A 16,717-nucleotide genomic window follows, 5' to 3' on the forward strand; every position below is an offset into this window, starting at 1 on the left:
ATGCAACAATTGTTAACAAAAATATCGTGAGCGACACAGGATCCATGAAGCCTCTAGTTTGTATACACGACCGGTTGAACAACATTCCTTTTAAGTAACGTTACCGTAAATATAAATAACATATCATGTTTACAATAAGTTACAAAGATTATGATATGAAACAGTTGATGGTACAAATGTAACTGTTAAATAAGTTTACAACCATATCACTGTAGGCCTAGGACTGTTTGTTTCTCTTCTTTCACATTGATGACACAATAATGCTTTTTAATCTATAAAAACATAAGTTGAGTGATATTTTTTTTATTGAATTAAAGAACACAACCGTAGCTCCGTCATGCAAAAATTGTATTAGCTCTTTATTTTTGTATTGAATTATGTTACTAATAAATCAGAAAATGCAATAAATACTTTTTGCCTCCGAACTCTAAAGTTTCACTTTTCCTCCGTCTTCGTTTTTTACCTCTCTGTTTCTTTCTAAATCCTACAAGTGCAGCTATTATCAAAGAGAGTTAAAATTATAAAAGGGACATTAAAACTCCTAAGTCAAAATTCAACTTACTGCGACATGGCTAAAAAAGAAAAACAGACACACAACAGTGCTTGCACAGAACACAGCACAGACCCTAGAGACTGTTTAACACGAACCACAACAAAAACTTGGATGACCTCAAGTACAGCAGAAAGGTAAGTAGATACTACTCCAAATATGGCAGATCGTCGTGCAGCTCATGGTAATATTACAAATCCTGTAATAAGCTTATTCTGTGCGTCTCATTTGGGGAAAACAAACAGGATTACATTTAGTAAGACATTTGGAAAATTTCTGCCAGCATCTTTGAAACTGATATTCCATAAATGGGAACCAACTCGTGGTGGCTACCGTAAATTTTACGAAGTGATAATTTCAACTTCAACACTTGAAGCTCTTGTTTTGATAGCTTCCTTATAAATAATAATTTATCAAATTGAATATTTCATATTCATTTTAGAAATTATAAATCTATATAAAGGCAAAAGTAGTATACCAATGTTCAAAACTCATAAATCGACAGAAAAAATAAACAAATTCGGGTCACAAACCAAAACCGAGGAAAACGCATTAGACAAAATCCTATCAGAATAACAAATATAACATCAAAACTAAAAACATGAATTTGGGATAGAAAAGTACCGTGACACGTCTTATGTGAATTCACACTCAAATATAAGAGGAAAAAACGACACAGAATAAACACAACGTTAAAATGTAACACACAGACACGAACTATAATATAACAATGACCATATTCCTGACTATATTATAGACTAGTTGATTATCTAATGTGATTTTAATATCAAATTGTCAACATGCAGGAGAGGACTTCATAAGTGGGTAAAACTTGTGACTGATCCTTTAAAATGAACACAAACCTTTTTATTAAAAACAACTTATATAAAAACTTTCATAGCTGACTATGCAGAATGGGCGTTACTTATTGTCGAAGGTAGTCTGGTGACCTATAGTTGTTACTTTCTGTGTCGTGTGGTCTCCTTTGAAAAGTTGTCCTATTGACAATCATACCACATCTTCTTTTTCATATGGAAAACTATTTTGCATTTTAACTGATTGTATGTGCTTCCAATGTAATTTGAATATTGGGACCGTCAGATTAAACTAATAAATGCAAGGGAACGAAGGCACAAAATGATAAAATATTCACAATGATGATCTATCTATTTTCAAGTCCAAGTATTATTAAGGTATCTTCTCTTGTTTCATCTAAATATTCTTAATTTTTTTCCGGCGTTATTCAAATTTCAAATGGATTTCAAGACTAAAAAGAATATTACAATTTTGGGATAATTTGAGTTTTCTCTTCCACTTATGATATAATTTGCCTCATTCCCTGAGTTTTAAACACATCCTTGGCTTTCACATATTCAACTCTGGTGAAGGTAAGTCAAGAAAAGCGGTTCTGGCGCATGCAATTGATATTGTTGCTTTTATTTTTATACAGCAGTGCTCCTAAGAACTTTTCTTGATTTACCTTTACCAGAACGGCATCGCTGCTTGTGAACTGGCTTCATCCGAGTCTATCATCAGCTCAGAAGTTAGTACAGAGTTGCAAACATTATTTAAAACCACTCTTTATAATATTGTCCGTTAAAAAGTTCTTTCAGTTCCCTTAGTTAAAGTTGACCCTAAATGGATTTCGCTTTATTTTGATTTTTTTAATTTGGTCATAAAGCTCCTCAGTTGTTTGCGTTTTTATGCATCCTCGTCTTTCAAATGTTTGCTATTGAGCGTTCTTTGTAAAGGTAAATCAAGAAAAGTGCTTAGGACCACAGGTTCATGTCTGTGGAATAATATCAAACATATAAAAATGAGAAGACGTGGTATGATTCCCAATGAAACAACTTAAGAAATAGTTCCTTCATGTCATGCTCTATGCTCATTTTAACATGGGTAGGCATTATATTTGTCGATATTTTACACTGAGCGTTAGCGAGGTGTAAAATGTGGTCAAATATAATGCCTACCCATGTTAAAATGAGCATAGAGCATGACATGAAGGAATAATTTCGATTCTAATAGGACAAATGCAGTATTTTTATAGGTCGAAGCGTAAGAAAATACCGTAAACACTTTTGGCTTTTCTCGTTTCCTCCCCGAGGAGTATGTGCATTACAATTCATATTTGATAAGTTTAAAAACCGCGATCAGGGTAAATATATGTTGTTTGATATAAATATATAATAACAGTTTATGCTAGCTGCTTAAATGTATACATTTTAAAGGATAACGATGGACATAACGTTTATACAAACAGTAAGGTCGTGCGCATGTGTCAAACATATTTTTTATGCTCATTAGAACACGGCTTTGTTAACAAAGCGTAATAAGGACGTCATATTAGAATCTCCATTAGAGACCAAAATGACATAATAAATAGACCTAGATTACTCTCAGGTCGGACGTCTGAGCTCGTCGCATATAGAAAAATAGATATTTGCCCATCCAAAAAGGATGCGCTGCTTCGTTCCTTCTGGAGACTTCTGATTGCATTAGATCCATACAAATCGGACCTCAATTTTTTCATTTTTTATTTATATTTATTCATTTATGTAAGTTTCATCAACCTGCCTACCTTTATTTTCTCACATTTGGACAGTTTCGCAGTGAACAATCGTTGTGTACCAGAAAAATATAATAAAAATTTACAAAAAATCAGGCTTAACTTATCAAATCGATATACGAAAAGGTATACATTTGACAAAAACACGGACCGGATATTGCAAGATATTTATACACTCCTTATCGCATAAATCACAAATTCTTTCAGATCTATCAATAGAAAAAATCTACCAGTCTCAATTGGCAACTTGTGACTTCCACATCTGCATTTAATAATATTATACCTCAAATCCGGTGGGAATACCGAGAGATACTTCTCAAGACCAAATTCAGTCTTATAAATTATATAATTAATACACACAGGGGAGTAAAAAATTTATGCTTTCCAAATTTCAACAAATTTTTCATGAAGAACTTGTTTAACTTGTCTTGACAGAATAACATTTCTTTCAACATTTTGGTTATTCCAACAATGAGTATAACCACATTCAAGTAAAATTTCTTTGATACATGATGACCATTTTAAGTGATACACATCACCTTCGTCAAGTCTATTTAACATCTCATATGCAGTCAGGATTATAATACTTCGTCAAAATTATCTCCCCATTACGCCGCTTTTTTTTATGAATATAAACATGGAATTCAATTGTAGTGATGAAGCGCCGTCAATTTCATGAATTTAAATCTTGAAAACCGATCAATTTATTCACATAGTATTCTTACGATCCTTTACTTATGTCAGTTGTGTTTTTAAAAACGAATGTATGGACTTGCGCATCTTCTAATGTTCTTTTAGGCATTTTGATCAGCTTGAAACTATTGTCTGATCGGTTGTAAGGGATACTTTTGAAAGATCAAAAATTAAAAAAATACCTGGAAGGGCAGAATAAAAAAAATAGATGTAAAGATTAATAACCATAGATAACACATACTTTAAAAAATGATGTCATTCGAACACGCCTTCTCTATCATTGTCTATTGTTATGACTCATTAGAAAGTTGGTTTACTTAAACCATATATTTACTCTTTTAGTACTGTTACATTTTGATATATGTTTGTATCAACCTTAAGTCTATATATACATGTATTTATTGATAATAGAATCTGAAGCGAGATGTTGTATAAACTATTTTTCTTTTTAAAAGTTTCAAGACAAAATAGTCAACTCAACCCCATTTGAACAAAAAAGGTGTACTCCACTTTCTCTTCCCGATGATGCAATTATTGGATATTTTGAGAATTTTTTCAAAAAAGACTTTAACCGGGGACAGAGATACAAATAAATGCCATTTCTTTTGCTTGATTTGAACTGAATTTCAGCCTGGATGAGAATTATCTGTCTATTTTTTTTAAATGCTTCATGATATATTTGAAAATATGAATACGATTTGTTATTCTTATACTAAGACTGCTTTAACATAACGCGAAATTATGTTAATTTTGATACGATTCAACAGCCCAACTCAAAGTTAAGGTCAATACACCTTATCGCTTATCCCGGCCTACCAGGCCGCTTGAAATTTTGACGTATACAACAATCACTTTTCCATTGTGGCGTCAGATTTTTTTTACGGGAACCTGTGTGATATCCAGTAATGGCGGACAAATAGAGATACGGTGTATTGTTCAATTATTTAGACCTAATGTTTCCCTGTTTTAGCTCACCGTTGGAAAGTATGCATTCTGATATGTAGCTTTTTGTGACAGTGTTGCTATTTTAGAGTAAATAAGTCTTGAATCTTGAAATCTGGGGATGTTCAGTTTTAAAATAAAAACAATCCAAACATGTTTTCATGGTTTATAATTAGTCGAAAAACTGTTTTCTTAATATATCAACTATCATACTTTCAGTTTTTCACTGTATGGTTTGATGACTATGCTTTTTTATTGGTTTGTTTTCTTCGCTTTTTAAGAGTGGTTGTTTTAATTAAAAACGCAAATTAGAATCAATTATTCTCTAACTTTAAAAAAAAACATAAACATTTTGTTGTACTTGCATAATACCGTTGACGACACAAAACAACATCAACACACATAGCATTATAAAATTACTCAAAGAAATATTGCAAAAAGTTCTTTTCAGCATATAGACATAATTTATCATTTTGAAGTACACAAGGATACATGCACCATTTGTATGCATGTTATAAAGTAGATATAGTTCAACATTTTACATTTATTGCTCGGCGTAAGAATCAAATATTAAAGGTAGGTTAAACAACTCTGTAATAATAATGATTTAAATTTGTATAATTGAATAAACATTTCCATTCAAACCACCAAATAAATAAATATACATGTATGTATTAGATGAAAACCAATCCAGAATAGCTATTTGGACGCAAAAAGTTTTTGTTTATTGTTTATTGCAGTTTGACGATAAGTTTCTTTTTTTTTTTTTGCAATTTTGATTTTAATAAATATTTTGTATATTGATATTTGCCAAATATGGATGCCAATGATATGCGAAGATTCTGAAAATAAATTGTTTTAAAACATGTGAATACCGCTTCTTGTTTCATATTATTTCACAAAAAAATCGTTAATCATTGGTTGATTTGAAGTAATTTCAAGATTTCGTTTCTAACAATACATTTTCTCCCGGAATACCATGGCAGCTTTCAAGATTGTTGAAAAATTCAATAAATATATATTTATTTCTAGGAAATGCTTTTATCAACAAGATAAAAAAATCTAGCTAAAAAAATATGGCTAAAAAAATCTAAATTAAGTAGAAGTATTTGAAGTTCCCAGTTTTGTTTACTTTTTTGCAAATTAAACATAAATATAAAACAGACAGAAATATGACTCATTCGATGTGTTAAAACTTTTGATTTAGCCATTTGATAATATTATACTTTCCGTTTTGAATTTTTCTTGGAGTTCGGTATTTTTTCTCTTCTAGTTTTACTCGGAATCAATTGATCTTAGATATCTGCTCAGTTAAAAGAGTTATTGGATACACAGTTTAATTTTGTTCACCTAATAACAAAGCTAAAACAAAAACTAAACAAAAGAAATATGTTTGTACGCAACTATTGTGTGTTTTCCTTTCCTTTTTGTAGAAAAGATGAACATCTCAATAACTGACATCGGGCTGATATGGATCCTTTGCATTTATAACTATTGTTCATGCCATGGATATTATGGAGATCATTATTATAGAGGACAGGGACGATATTCAAGGCAAAAACCGCAATCATACGGTAGAGATTTAGAAAGTCCATTTAAAACGGAAGCCATAGAACAAAGTCAATTAATCAAAGACTTAAAAGCACGTGTTAGCAATTTAGAAAAAGTTATCCGTGATTATAAGGATGGAAACATTGATATTAATATCAAAGGAGGAGGGGGTGGTGGTGGAGGCGGACTCGAACCAGGAGGAAATGGTGGAAATCTAACGACTCATTTATTTATAAAGAAAATCAAAACGGTTCATACTAAAGATGGAACAAAAGTCATTATAAAGCCTGGTGATGGGCGAACATTACGAGCGCTTAAACTAATGATCGAAGGAGGAGGTGGCGGGGGTGGGGGCGGAATAGGAAAAGGCGGCGACGGTGGAAGTATATTTACAAACTTGACAATCAAAACATTTAAGACTGTATTTAGAGATGGAATAAATGTCACTACTGCAGAGGGTATAAATCCACTAGAAGGACTCGGTTTGAACATTAAAGGCGGTGGCGGAGGTGGCGGCGGCGGTACAGGCCCTGGTGGCGATGGCGGTGATTTGATTACATCTATTGTCATAGAGAATGTAAAGGATGTAACTATTAATGGAACTTGGACAAAGGAAGATAGGAAGGCATGGAAATTAATGAAGAAGTTACGGAGGCAAAAGAATAAACAGAAAGGAAATAAATAGGACCTGATGAGTCGTTCATTGATTTTTTTATGTTGGTTCTAATGGTGTGCTATATAATTCACTACTCTCCTTTGTTAAATATATATCTTTGCCCACAATTAAAACATAAGCATGAAATGGTGTTTATTTTATTTTAAAATTGATTTGCAACTTACATGTTATTAGATTCCAATTGTCCCCGTTATCATTCGTATTTAAAGATTTTTAAAATACTTCAGATTTGTTATTTTTTTTCTTTCTTATTGTTATACACCCAGCAACAAATGGAAATATCAATTGACCTCTGTTTGTTCCAAACGGGTTTTTTGTTCATCTTTGTAATACGAAATGCTCAAACCCAAAGTTTAAAAAGTACGGATATATAATATTAAATGAATGAGAAGCAATACATATTATGATAATAAACTTGAAATTAGAAGCTGAATCCTTCAATGGTCAGGTTTGACTGTGGGCATTGTAACTATTCAACAGTAAGTGGATGCAAAGCAGCCAACCATAAAAAAAAACAGTACTATTGTATGAGAGAGATTTTGCAAAACCTCAGTTCATTTTTTACTCAATATGCCTAATTGAGCAAGGAACTGTGCTTTTTATCCTGAAGTTGGGTTTCTTTAAACAAATGTACGAAATAAAAAAAACAGATGTCCATTTATAACAAATCCAAAGATGTTCAATCTGTGGGTTTTCATAACTAAAAAATGACAAAATACAGAGCATTTAACACAAAGACATTTTGTTATTGTGAAATATAGCTTGAAAAACAATACAAAGAATATGAGGATTTTTTGATAAAAAGAGTTACTGACTTTCTTTATCTTATTACACAATGGGTATATTTGATATGTTTGGGGATACAGGAACAATCACTATATATTTTTAGATAATGTAGCCTAACAACATTTTGAACCATCAACATGCATTCATTAGGATTTTTATTGATATGGCAAATATATTTGACATATATGATAAAAACAAAAGCCAACTCAATATGTGTGGTTATCTTTCCATACAAAACCATACACAAAACACAATAAGTACTGTTGTCGTGTGCAGAGAATTACCTTAATCCCATTACTTTGATATATGCAGACTCGTTAAAAAACTATTTTTCTAATTTTAATACTCAAAAGCAACTTAATTCACCACTAATGTTTCCTGATGATAGGAACGTCCAACTCAATTTGCCGGGTTCGTTAAAGTTTGTCTGCAGGAAAAAAAAACAAAATAGATTTGAAACCTACGAATATACCGTAACAACACATACTTTCTTCAATACCTAGATGGTTTACCTAGAAGTCTGGACATATATTGAAATATAATTGATAATCATAAGATACCAAAGAGACAAAACTCATTAAGTCCATTAAGAAAACCAAAAACTCTTTGTGATCGCAGCTGTTCTTGGAGGGTGAACATATTTTGTTCCATTGCATTAAGCGTCATGTTTCACATAGTAAAACTTATTAAAGATACTAAGCTTATTATTTGCCACACCAAACAAGTGTTTCATCTTCATGAAACTTGGCAATGATACTCGAAGATATACAAAGTAAAGGCATAATAAAATACGAAATTTTAGAACATAAAACATGTGTGTATTACAAAAGGCTAGTGTAATAAATTCATGAGGGTAGAAAACTTTAGTGTTTAATAAGCTAATATCCTGTGTTATCAACAGTAAAAAGTAGGAAAACAAAAATACCGAACTCCGAGGAAAATTTAAAATATAAAATCAGTTAACAAAAGGCAAAATCGAAAGCTCAAACACATCAATCGGAGTAACAACTGTCATCATATTCCTGACACTTGGTACACTTCTTATGAAAAAACCTGGTTTCATAGCTAAACCTCTCATTTGTATGACAGTCGCATGAAATTTCATTTTATTGGCAATGATGCGTTAACCAAACAAACTGACGTAGCATGTAAAAATGTCAACAAAGACAAATTAGCATAAAACTAACATATCAATGGTCAGTGCAAAATCTCTGATAGTTCTTGTCCGGGGATGTTACAATCAAGGCAAAACGGACGAAAAGGTGATAAAGACAAGAGCAAAAGATCACAACATTTTAAACTGCCTCTGGTATGACAAAAAACGAATAAACTATGAAAAAACACAGGTGTTTATACAACAGAAAACTAAAACAGAAAACTAAAAACTGAGCAACACTGTTAATACGAAAAACCAATGGTGATCACAGGTGCTCTGGTCCTGTTCTTCTTTTGACAATTGTCGGGTTGTTCATATTAAATACGTTGAAAAGTTATATTCAAGATATAATTCCTTCATGTCATGCTCTACGCTCGTTTAAATATGTGCAGGTATAATTCAGTTAAGATTTGATAATCTGAATTTATCTTTTTTTTCTGACAGAATCATGTTCCATTGGTATTCTTTATCATCCTGTCATAAAAGATATTCTATATGTAAAAAACTAATATTAAAACTATGCAAACTGGTACCAAATGCTGAACAAATCGCACCAAAATATTACAATGCAATGTTAGAGTCTAGATTAATCCTGTAAAAAATAATGGTATATCTCACAAAACTTTCATTATAACACTTCTTGTCTCATCTAATACTACTATCTCTAAGTCTATGGCTCGTATGAAGATTTCATCTCCCCCATATTCTCCTTTGTCACATATCATTTAATTACATTTATTGTAAATAAGGGATTTTTTCAACAATGTATTCTTTGCTGACCGATTGGTGAATTTTTCTACGTGTACATGATGTTTTGGTCTTTTAGGAACCAAAAGCAATTCTTAAATCGCACTTAACAGTTTTACACCTTTTCTTTCCGATTTTATTATGTTATATTTGTTATTCTCGTGGGATTTTGTTTGATGCTTGGTCCGTTTTTGTGTGTGTTACATTTAAGTGTTGTGTTGTTGTTCTCCTCTAATATTTAATGCGTGTCCCTCGGTTTTGGTTTGTTACCCCGATTTTTGTTTTTTGTCCATGGATTCATGAGTTTTGAACAGCGGTATACTACTGTTGCCTTTATTTATTGGGGGAAACATTCGTCTAATATTTTAACCATAATATAAATCTTTCTAATGAATTATACAACCATCTGATAGATTGCAATAGAATATTGCGAAAAAAAAATAACATCAGGTCATTGCTCTAAAATAAAGTGCATGAAGTTCCTTTGTTACTTAAAGTTTCAATTTTTCATTTTAATGTAAACAAGGATACACATTTGCACATACACTGTATATTTAAAGATATTTATAAGATATAGTGCATTTGTAATAAACATTCTATTGTTCTTCATAGGAAAAACCTAAACAGGTAGGTTATACGTCTTTAAAACAATATCAAGATAAATTTGCTAATTAATAAAATTTGACCATGCATAGAAGGAAAATATTATCAACTGTTCTCAAAGATACGTTATTACAGATAACTGATATTTCTTTTCTGTAAAACCGTCTTCTCTTTTTTTTCCTTTTCGGAATAGTATATGATATAATACATAAAATTGAAAATAATGTTGGTGTCGTTAATTTTATTAATAAGAATGTGTTTATTTTTTCATCTCTTTACCATACAGAACTCGAATGTTATTGAGATAACTTACAATTGTCATATAGAACTGCGAAAATGTGCGGAATAAAGCGCAAATAACGTTAAAAAAAGTATAAAATATTATCAAAACGCGCAAACATGACGCGACGTGATTTGACCTTTTGGTTGCTTCAATGTGTTTTATCATCAAATAATGTCGCCATTAACATTATACCCAATTTAAGACAGAAATAAAAATAAAAAAATAAAAAAAGTTTTTTTTAAGCATTAATTTAGTTCGTTTCTATTTCTTCTTGCAGAAAAAATGAACATCTCAATAATTTACATCAGTGTGATGTTTATCTTTGTTATTTATAACAATTGTTCAGGACATAGATCATATGCAGAAAACTATCGCCGAAGACACGGAAGACTACCAAGACATAGACCACGATCTAGAACTTTTGGAAGAAGATTAGGAAAGAAAGCAATACAAAAAAGTCTAGCTCCGAAAGAATTAGAAAGAACTTTAAGCAATACTGATCAGGTAGCACTTTCTAATATTGACAGAAATATCAATATGAATATAAAAGGAGGCGGAGGTGGTGGCGGGGGAGGAATCGATCCAGGTGGAAATGGTGGAAATCTTACTACTAACTTGTTTATTAATAAAATCAAGACAATTCATACCAGTGACGGAACAATAGTAAAAATAAAGCCTGGTGATGGACGAACATTAGAGGCACTTAAATTGATCATTGATGGGGGAGGTGGCGGGGGAGGAGGGGGGATAGGAAAAGGCGGTGATGGAGGAAGTTTATTTACAACCTTGACAATCAACAAATTAAAGACTGTTTTCAGAAATGAAGCAAATGCAACTATTGTTGAAGTTCAAAACCCTCTACGTGGACTCAGTTTGAATATTAATGGCGGTGGTGGAGGTGGAGGTGGGGGACCAGGTCAAGGTGGAGATGGCGGTGATTTGGTTACAAACATTGTCATAGGAAAAGTTAAGACAGTCACAAAAAATGGTGCTAGAAGAAGAAAAAATAAAAAGGATCGGAAATTAAAAAGGATGTTGAAGAGAAAAAGGAATAACAAAAACAAGATTAAGCCATTACCTAATTACTAGTAGTGATGTGACGGAAAATGACAAAATAATGTTATCAAGAGGATTCATCTTTTCCTAAAAATATCAACAAAGGCTTAAAAATTTTGATGCTAAATTTCAAGCTAAATAAAATATGTACGAATCAAAATTACACAAAAAATAAACCGAAATTTAACGACAAAAATACTTCATCATTAATGAATTCAGAACTTGTACTTATATGATCTGTTCTATTCTGAAAACGTATTATTTATATGCCAGCGTTTCTTACTTTAAACTAATTTGTCTCAAATTAAGACAACACTTAGCCATACAATTTGTTACTCAACTATTGCAGCAGAAAGTTTCGTTAAAAGAACATATTTCTAATCTATTTTCATGTTTGCTTATGTTCTTACATTAATTTACAAGTGTGAAACGTTTTATTTGATTTGTATGATATAAAGCGACTGTAACCCCAATTCTTGTTTAAATACCATTTGTCTCTGTCATGGTATAGTGATTCTTTGTCGGTTTGTTCTGTGCTGTATATCTTTGCTGTTATTATTTCATAAAGTTAGGTTAAACCGCTTTCATATATACATGTATATCATGTTCGTACACAGATGAAATAGTTTATAAAATTTATTCTATTTGGTTACATATTTGTTTCATAATGAAACGCCTCATTGGAAACGACTTAAACTAATAAAATATCTGTAAAATCTTTGTTGTTTGCTTTTTTCATATGAAAAAAACTGTGATTGGTCAATTTCCCTGCAGTACCAGAGTTATTATGACCGGTTTTGCACGAAAGAGAGGTATACAACGTTAATAGTTAGTATGTGTAAAGCTCATGTGTGGAATTATACCCTGTATGAATATTTTTATAATTACCTAATAGATGTGATAGAATTTAACTGTTATGAGTAATACAACATATTATATTGAAGCCAAAACAAGATCACTTATTTTTAGATCAAGTATTGCTGCCAAAATGTTGTTCTCAAAACATAAAGTCAGAAACAAATCATAACTATTTCCAATATAAATTAAGTACTAAAACTTGTTAGAGAAGCCAAAAACATTCCCCCCTAACTCAAAATTTAAAACATCGTTTCCTTTACAAAATGGCCATCCAGTTTATGGCCATGGTGTTTACATCTATTTTTGGTAATGATTCCTGTGGATATTTCTTATTCAGATCATTTCATAAAACGAATTTTAGGAAATTTCCCATCAATAATATGGAATTAAAATATTTGCGCCTGTCCTAAGTCAGAAATCTGATGAACAGTAGTTGTCGTTTGTTTTTATGTAATTTATACGTGTTTCTCGTTTCTCTTTTTTTTTTTTAAATAGACCGTTGATTTTCCCGTTTGAATGGTTTACACTAGTAATTTTGGGGCCCTTTATAGCTTTTTGTTTGGTGTGAGCCAAGGATCCGTGTTGAAGGCCGTACATTGACCTTTAATGGTTTACCTTTATAAATTGTTATTTGGATGGAGAGTTGTCTCATTGGCACTCATGCCACATCTTTCTATAGCTTTTCATTTATTGTTCTGCTTTCCATTTGTTACTGTCTAGTATAAAAAACAAAAGAAGACACGATATGTTAACCAATGAAACAACTTATTTCAATGACAAAATAAATTGTGTTTCAACAAAAAACGAAAAATGTGAAACAGACAATAAAAAATAAAATCACAAAAATACCGAACTCCTAGGTAAGTTCAAAAAGGAAATATCCAAGTCAAAAGGCAAAATCAAAAGCTCAAAATCATCAAACGAATGGATAACATCTGTCATATTCCTGGCTTTGGTCAGGCATGTTCTTATGTAGAAAATAGTGGATTAATCCAACAACTTCTACTGTATTTCAAAATTCTCAATTGGGACAGGAACTTAAGGAATGTATACATATGTGTTTAGCGCTGAGTCATGTCCGATCTGGGACATTGTTCAACATATGGAAACTGTCATGTTGACCACTGAACATTCAAATCTGTATTTGAAGTCACTAAAGTCTAGTTCAAAAGTCCATTTTTAAATTATTAATAAATAATGTTTTCATATATAAAAGGTGTCTATGTTTTGTTTTCTAGCCCTTTTTTCTATTTTCACCTGTCCATTTCAGTTATGTTTAATGAATGAAATGATTATTTGATTTTTGCTCATCTTTCCAACAAGAATCCCCTTATGACATTGTATCTTCATATTTTATGTGGTAAATTCAAAATTACATCTGTTACTAATTGTTCTCCCTAATTAGTTACTTGTTTCTCCTTTGTATTGCAGACGTTTTACAACTTACAGATCGGTCCGTTCATAACCTGTACATCAAGTTAATTTAATGACCAGATATTTAGGCAATTTTATATTACCTAGTAATAGTTTTGTTTACTGCTCCGGTCGGCCTTTAGACCAAAGTCTGGTTAACACGGAAACAATAATTGTATCAAATATTTATACAATGAAACACATGTAGAGCTAAATGTGGTATGAAGAGTTCTAAACACCATTACAAGTCAAATACAGATATGTCATTAGTTCTCTTGTTGTTTTTATGCATGATTTATCATTTAAAAATAAACAAAGAGACACCACGTGTTAAAAAATATTTAGTATATAATGATATTCAATTTTTTTTAACAGAAAAAAACAAATAAAAGGTAAGTAATTATACTACATCTCTATCTAGTTTCGAATCAATTTCAATTCCGAATATTCTTACAGACATGTCTGCTTTGAATGAATTAGACCAGTCATACAAACATTACCGAAGGCACTCGAATACTCGTACACACATTGACGTTTTGTTGATGGAATTGAGCCATTCATTCAGATACCATAATTTTAACCGTGCAAGGTGATATCATTTCTGTTCATTTCGTTTTATGTAAATCGGACTCGTATGAGACATGTTAAGAAACAGAGCTTTAGTCATTTATTAACATATCTTCATCGTGAGAATATTCTTAATAGTTTATTTTTAGAAATTATAATTTCTGGACAGTATAATTTACAATGATTTGATACATACATTTTAATATATATTCAAAATCCGTTTTTAAAAATATTATTTTCACAACGTTGCTAGTGATGAGCAATCGAAATTCACGGTTCTAAGTATTTGAAAGTGCTTACAAAGGAAAACGAAGAAAATGTATATTTAAACACTTGACGCATCTATTCTTATGTATTCCTAAAGGTAAAAGTGCATAACAGCTGCTGCCAAAAAAGACTCATTTAAAATGTCGTCATTAAGATATTTGAGAAACGGAAAAAAGTCCTAACCCCAAAACAAATGATAATTATGTAGTTGTTGATATAATATATACATTGTGTGTTATTAGATTTTAACAAATTTAAACTATATTAAATTGTTATTTTAAGTCAGATCTGTTAAATTGTTTTAATAATGTCATCATAGTAATATCATATTTGTGCAGTAAAGTTGTCTTGTTTTATCATGCTATCCATTTATCAATCGTGTTGGTTGCAATTTCAAGGCCAAAAATATTAGGGTGACAGACCACAGATGTTAAGATTAAAACATGTAACCGTCTTTATTATTTAATAATTAGACGCTGCATTCATATACGAAGGTGTCTGAAAGTGCATTTTATTAGATTTTGTGTGGTCTGAAATCATTAGACACTGGAATATTCGTCCGATCTGTAATTTAATCGCGTTTGTCATCATAACGATGTTGATATTTAGCAGGATATCCCTTTCTTGCTGACTGACATGTTTAGGCTCAACCACTATGTCACTGCCACTACTGTTGGAGTCTGTATCCCCGAGAGTTATCAACACTTCTGTTTTACATTTAATTTCATTGATAAGATCATAAAAATAAATTAGCTGTTAACAAAACTTTGTTTTTTTTTGACATACTGAAGAGTCTTTATCCCAGAAATTGATAATTTCAGCTGTATTTAATAAAACCTATCAGAATCTATGGTCTCAATACTCTTCCACTTCGTACTTTATTTTGCCTTTTAACATTTTTATTTTAGCGTAATTGGAGAGTATATTATTTACGAACGCATGTCTTACATACAACATATTGAGCCTGGGATCTATGTTTAGTATAGTCAAGAGTGCATTCGATTTTCCCAGAATTTAATTTATCTTGTTTTGTATCTTTTTAACCGATAAGTGAGATTTAAACATTGATTAACTTCTGTCGTATACGTTGTTTATATTTCTCTTTCAGAAAAGATGAACCTTACAGTTAGTTATGCCGTCGTGTTTTGGTTACTTGTCATTGATGACAATTGTTCAGCAGAGCTAACAGATGACAATAAAGTTATAGAAACGAGAGAAAAAGACACGGAAAAAGAAGCAAAAGTAAAGTTTCAACCATTGAAAACAGATTTTAAAAATGCTATTAGTAATGCTCAAGAGGTCAACCATGATAATAATAAAGGAAATTATAGTTTGAATATTAAAAGGGGTGGTGAGGGCGGGGGTGAAGGAATCAGTCCAGCTGGAGATGGTGGTAGTATTAGAACTAATTTTGTTATCAAGAAAATAAGGACGATTCATACAAGTGAGGGATCAAAAACACTTATCAAAACAGATGATGGACGAAAATTAACTTCACTTAATTTAGTTATTGACGGAGGAGGTGGCGGCGGTGGAGGTGGAGTAGGAAAAGGCGGAGATGGAGGAGGGGTAATAACAAACCTGTTAATCAGGAAAATTCAGTCTGAGCATAGAAAAGGGTCAAAGGTCACTACTTCCGGATCTGAAAGCCCTCTACATGGAGTGAGTCTTAACATTAAGGGTGGTGGTGGCGGAGGCGGCGGTGGACCAGGTCCGGGAGGCAAAGGTGGAAACCTTGTTACAAATGTTGTTATAGGGAAACTACAGCAAAGAGATTCTAGAAATGGGTCTGTGGAAAGAGCAAATCAGAAGAAAAAGCAAATTGTTAAAGACGCTAGAAATGGTACCGTTGAAAGAGTAGATCATAAGGAAAAGAAAATTGTAAAGAACGCGAGAAAGAAACTAATGAAAGCAATGAAAAATCAAAAAAAGAAAAGGAAACGGATCGAAAAAGAAGGCAAAAAGACTAGAGAAAAATGATATGTTCGTCCTTAAAGATA

At 31.7% G+C, this 16,717-nt stretch overlaps 2 protein-coding genes across 2 annotated transcripts; both read left to right on the forward strand.

Moving 5' to 3' along the window:
* Positions 1-5,231: 5,231 nt before the first annotated feature.
* On the forward strand, positions 5,232-7,097 carry LOC134723554 (keratin, type II cytoskeletal 1-like). Its single transcript, XM_063587136.1, has 2 exons — positions 5,232-5,330; positions 6,188-7,097. Exon 2 carries the CDS (start codon positions 6,193-6,195, stop codon positions 6,988-6,990), a length of 798 nt encoding a protein of 265 aa, XP_063443206.1. The 5' UTR covers positions 5,232-5,330; positions 6,188-6,192; the 3' UTR covers positions 6,991-7,097.
* Positions 7,098-10,189: 3,092 nt separating this feature from the next.
* On the forward strand, positions 10,190-12,330 carry LOC134723555 (regulator of gene activity-like). The gene is made up of 2 exons (XM_063587137.1): positions 10,190-10,297; positions 10,834-12,330. The coding sequence occupies exon 2, from the start codon at positions 10,839-10,841 to the stop codon at positions 11,643-11,645; it is 807 nt and encodes a 268-aa protein (XP_063443207.1). The 5' UTR covers positions 10,190-10,297; positions 10,834-10,838; the 3' UTR covers positions 11,646-12,330.
* The last annotated feature ends 4,387 nt before the right edge of the window (positions 12,331-16,717 follow it).

This window comes from Mytilus trossulus, chromosome 6, assembly GCF_036588685.1.
Source record: "Mytilus trossulus isolate FHL-02 chromosome 6, PNRI_Mtr1.1.1.hap1, whole genome shotgun sequence".
Taxonomy (NCBI): Eukaryota; Metazoa; Mollusca; class Bivalvia; order Mytilida; family Mytilidae; genus Mytilus; species Mytilus trossulus.

Coding starts and splice junctions, on each gene's coding strand:
- LOC134723555 (XM_063587137.1), top strand. CDS start 10,839: ATGAACATCTCAATAATTTACATCAGTGTGATGTTTATCTTTGTTATT.
- LOC134723554 (XM_063587136.1), top strand. CDS start 6,193: ATGAACATCTCAATAACTGACATCGGGCTGATATGGATCCTTTGCATT.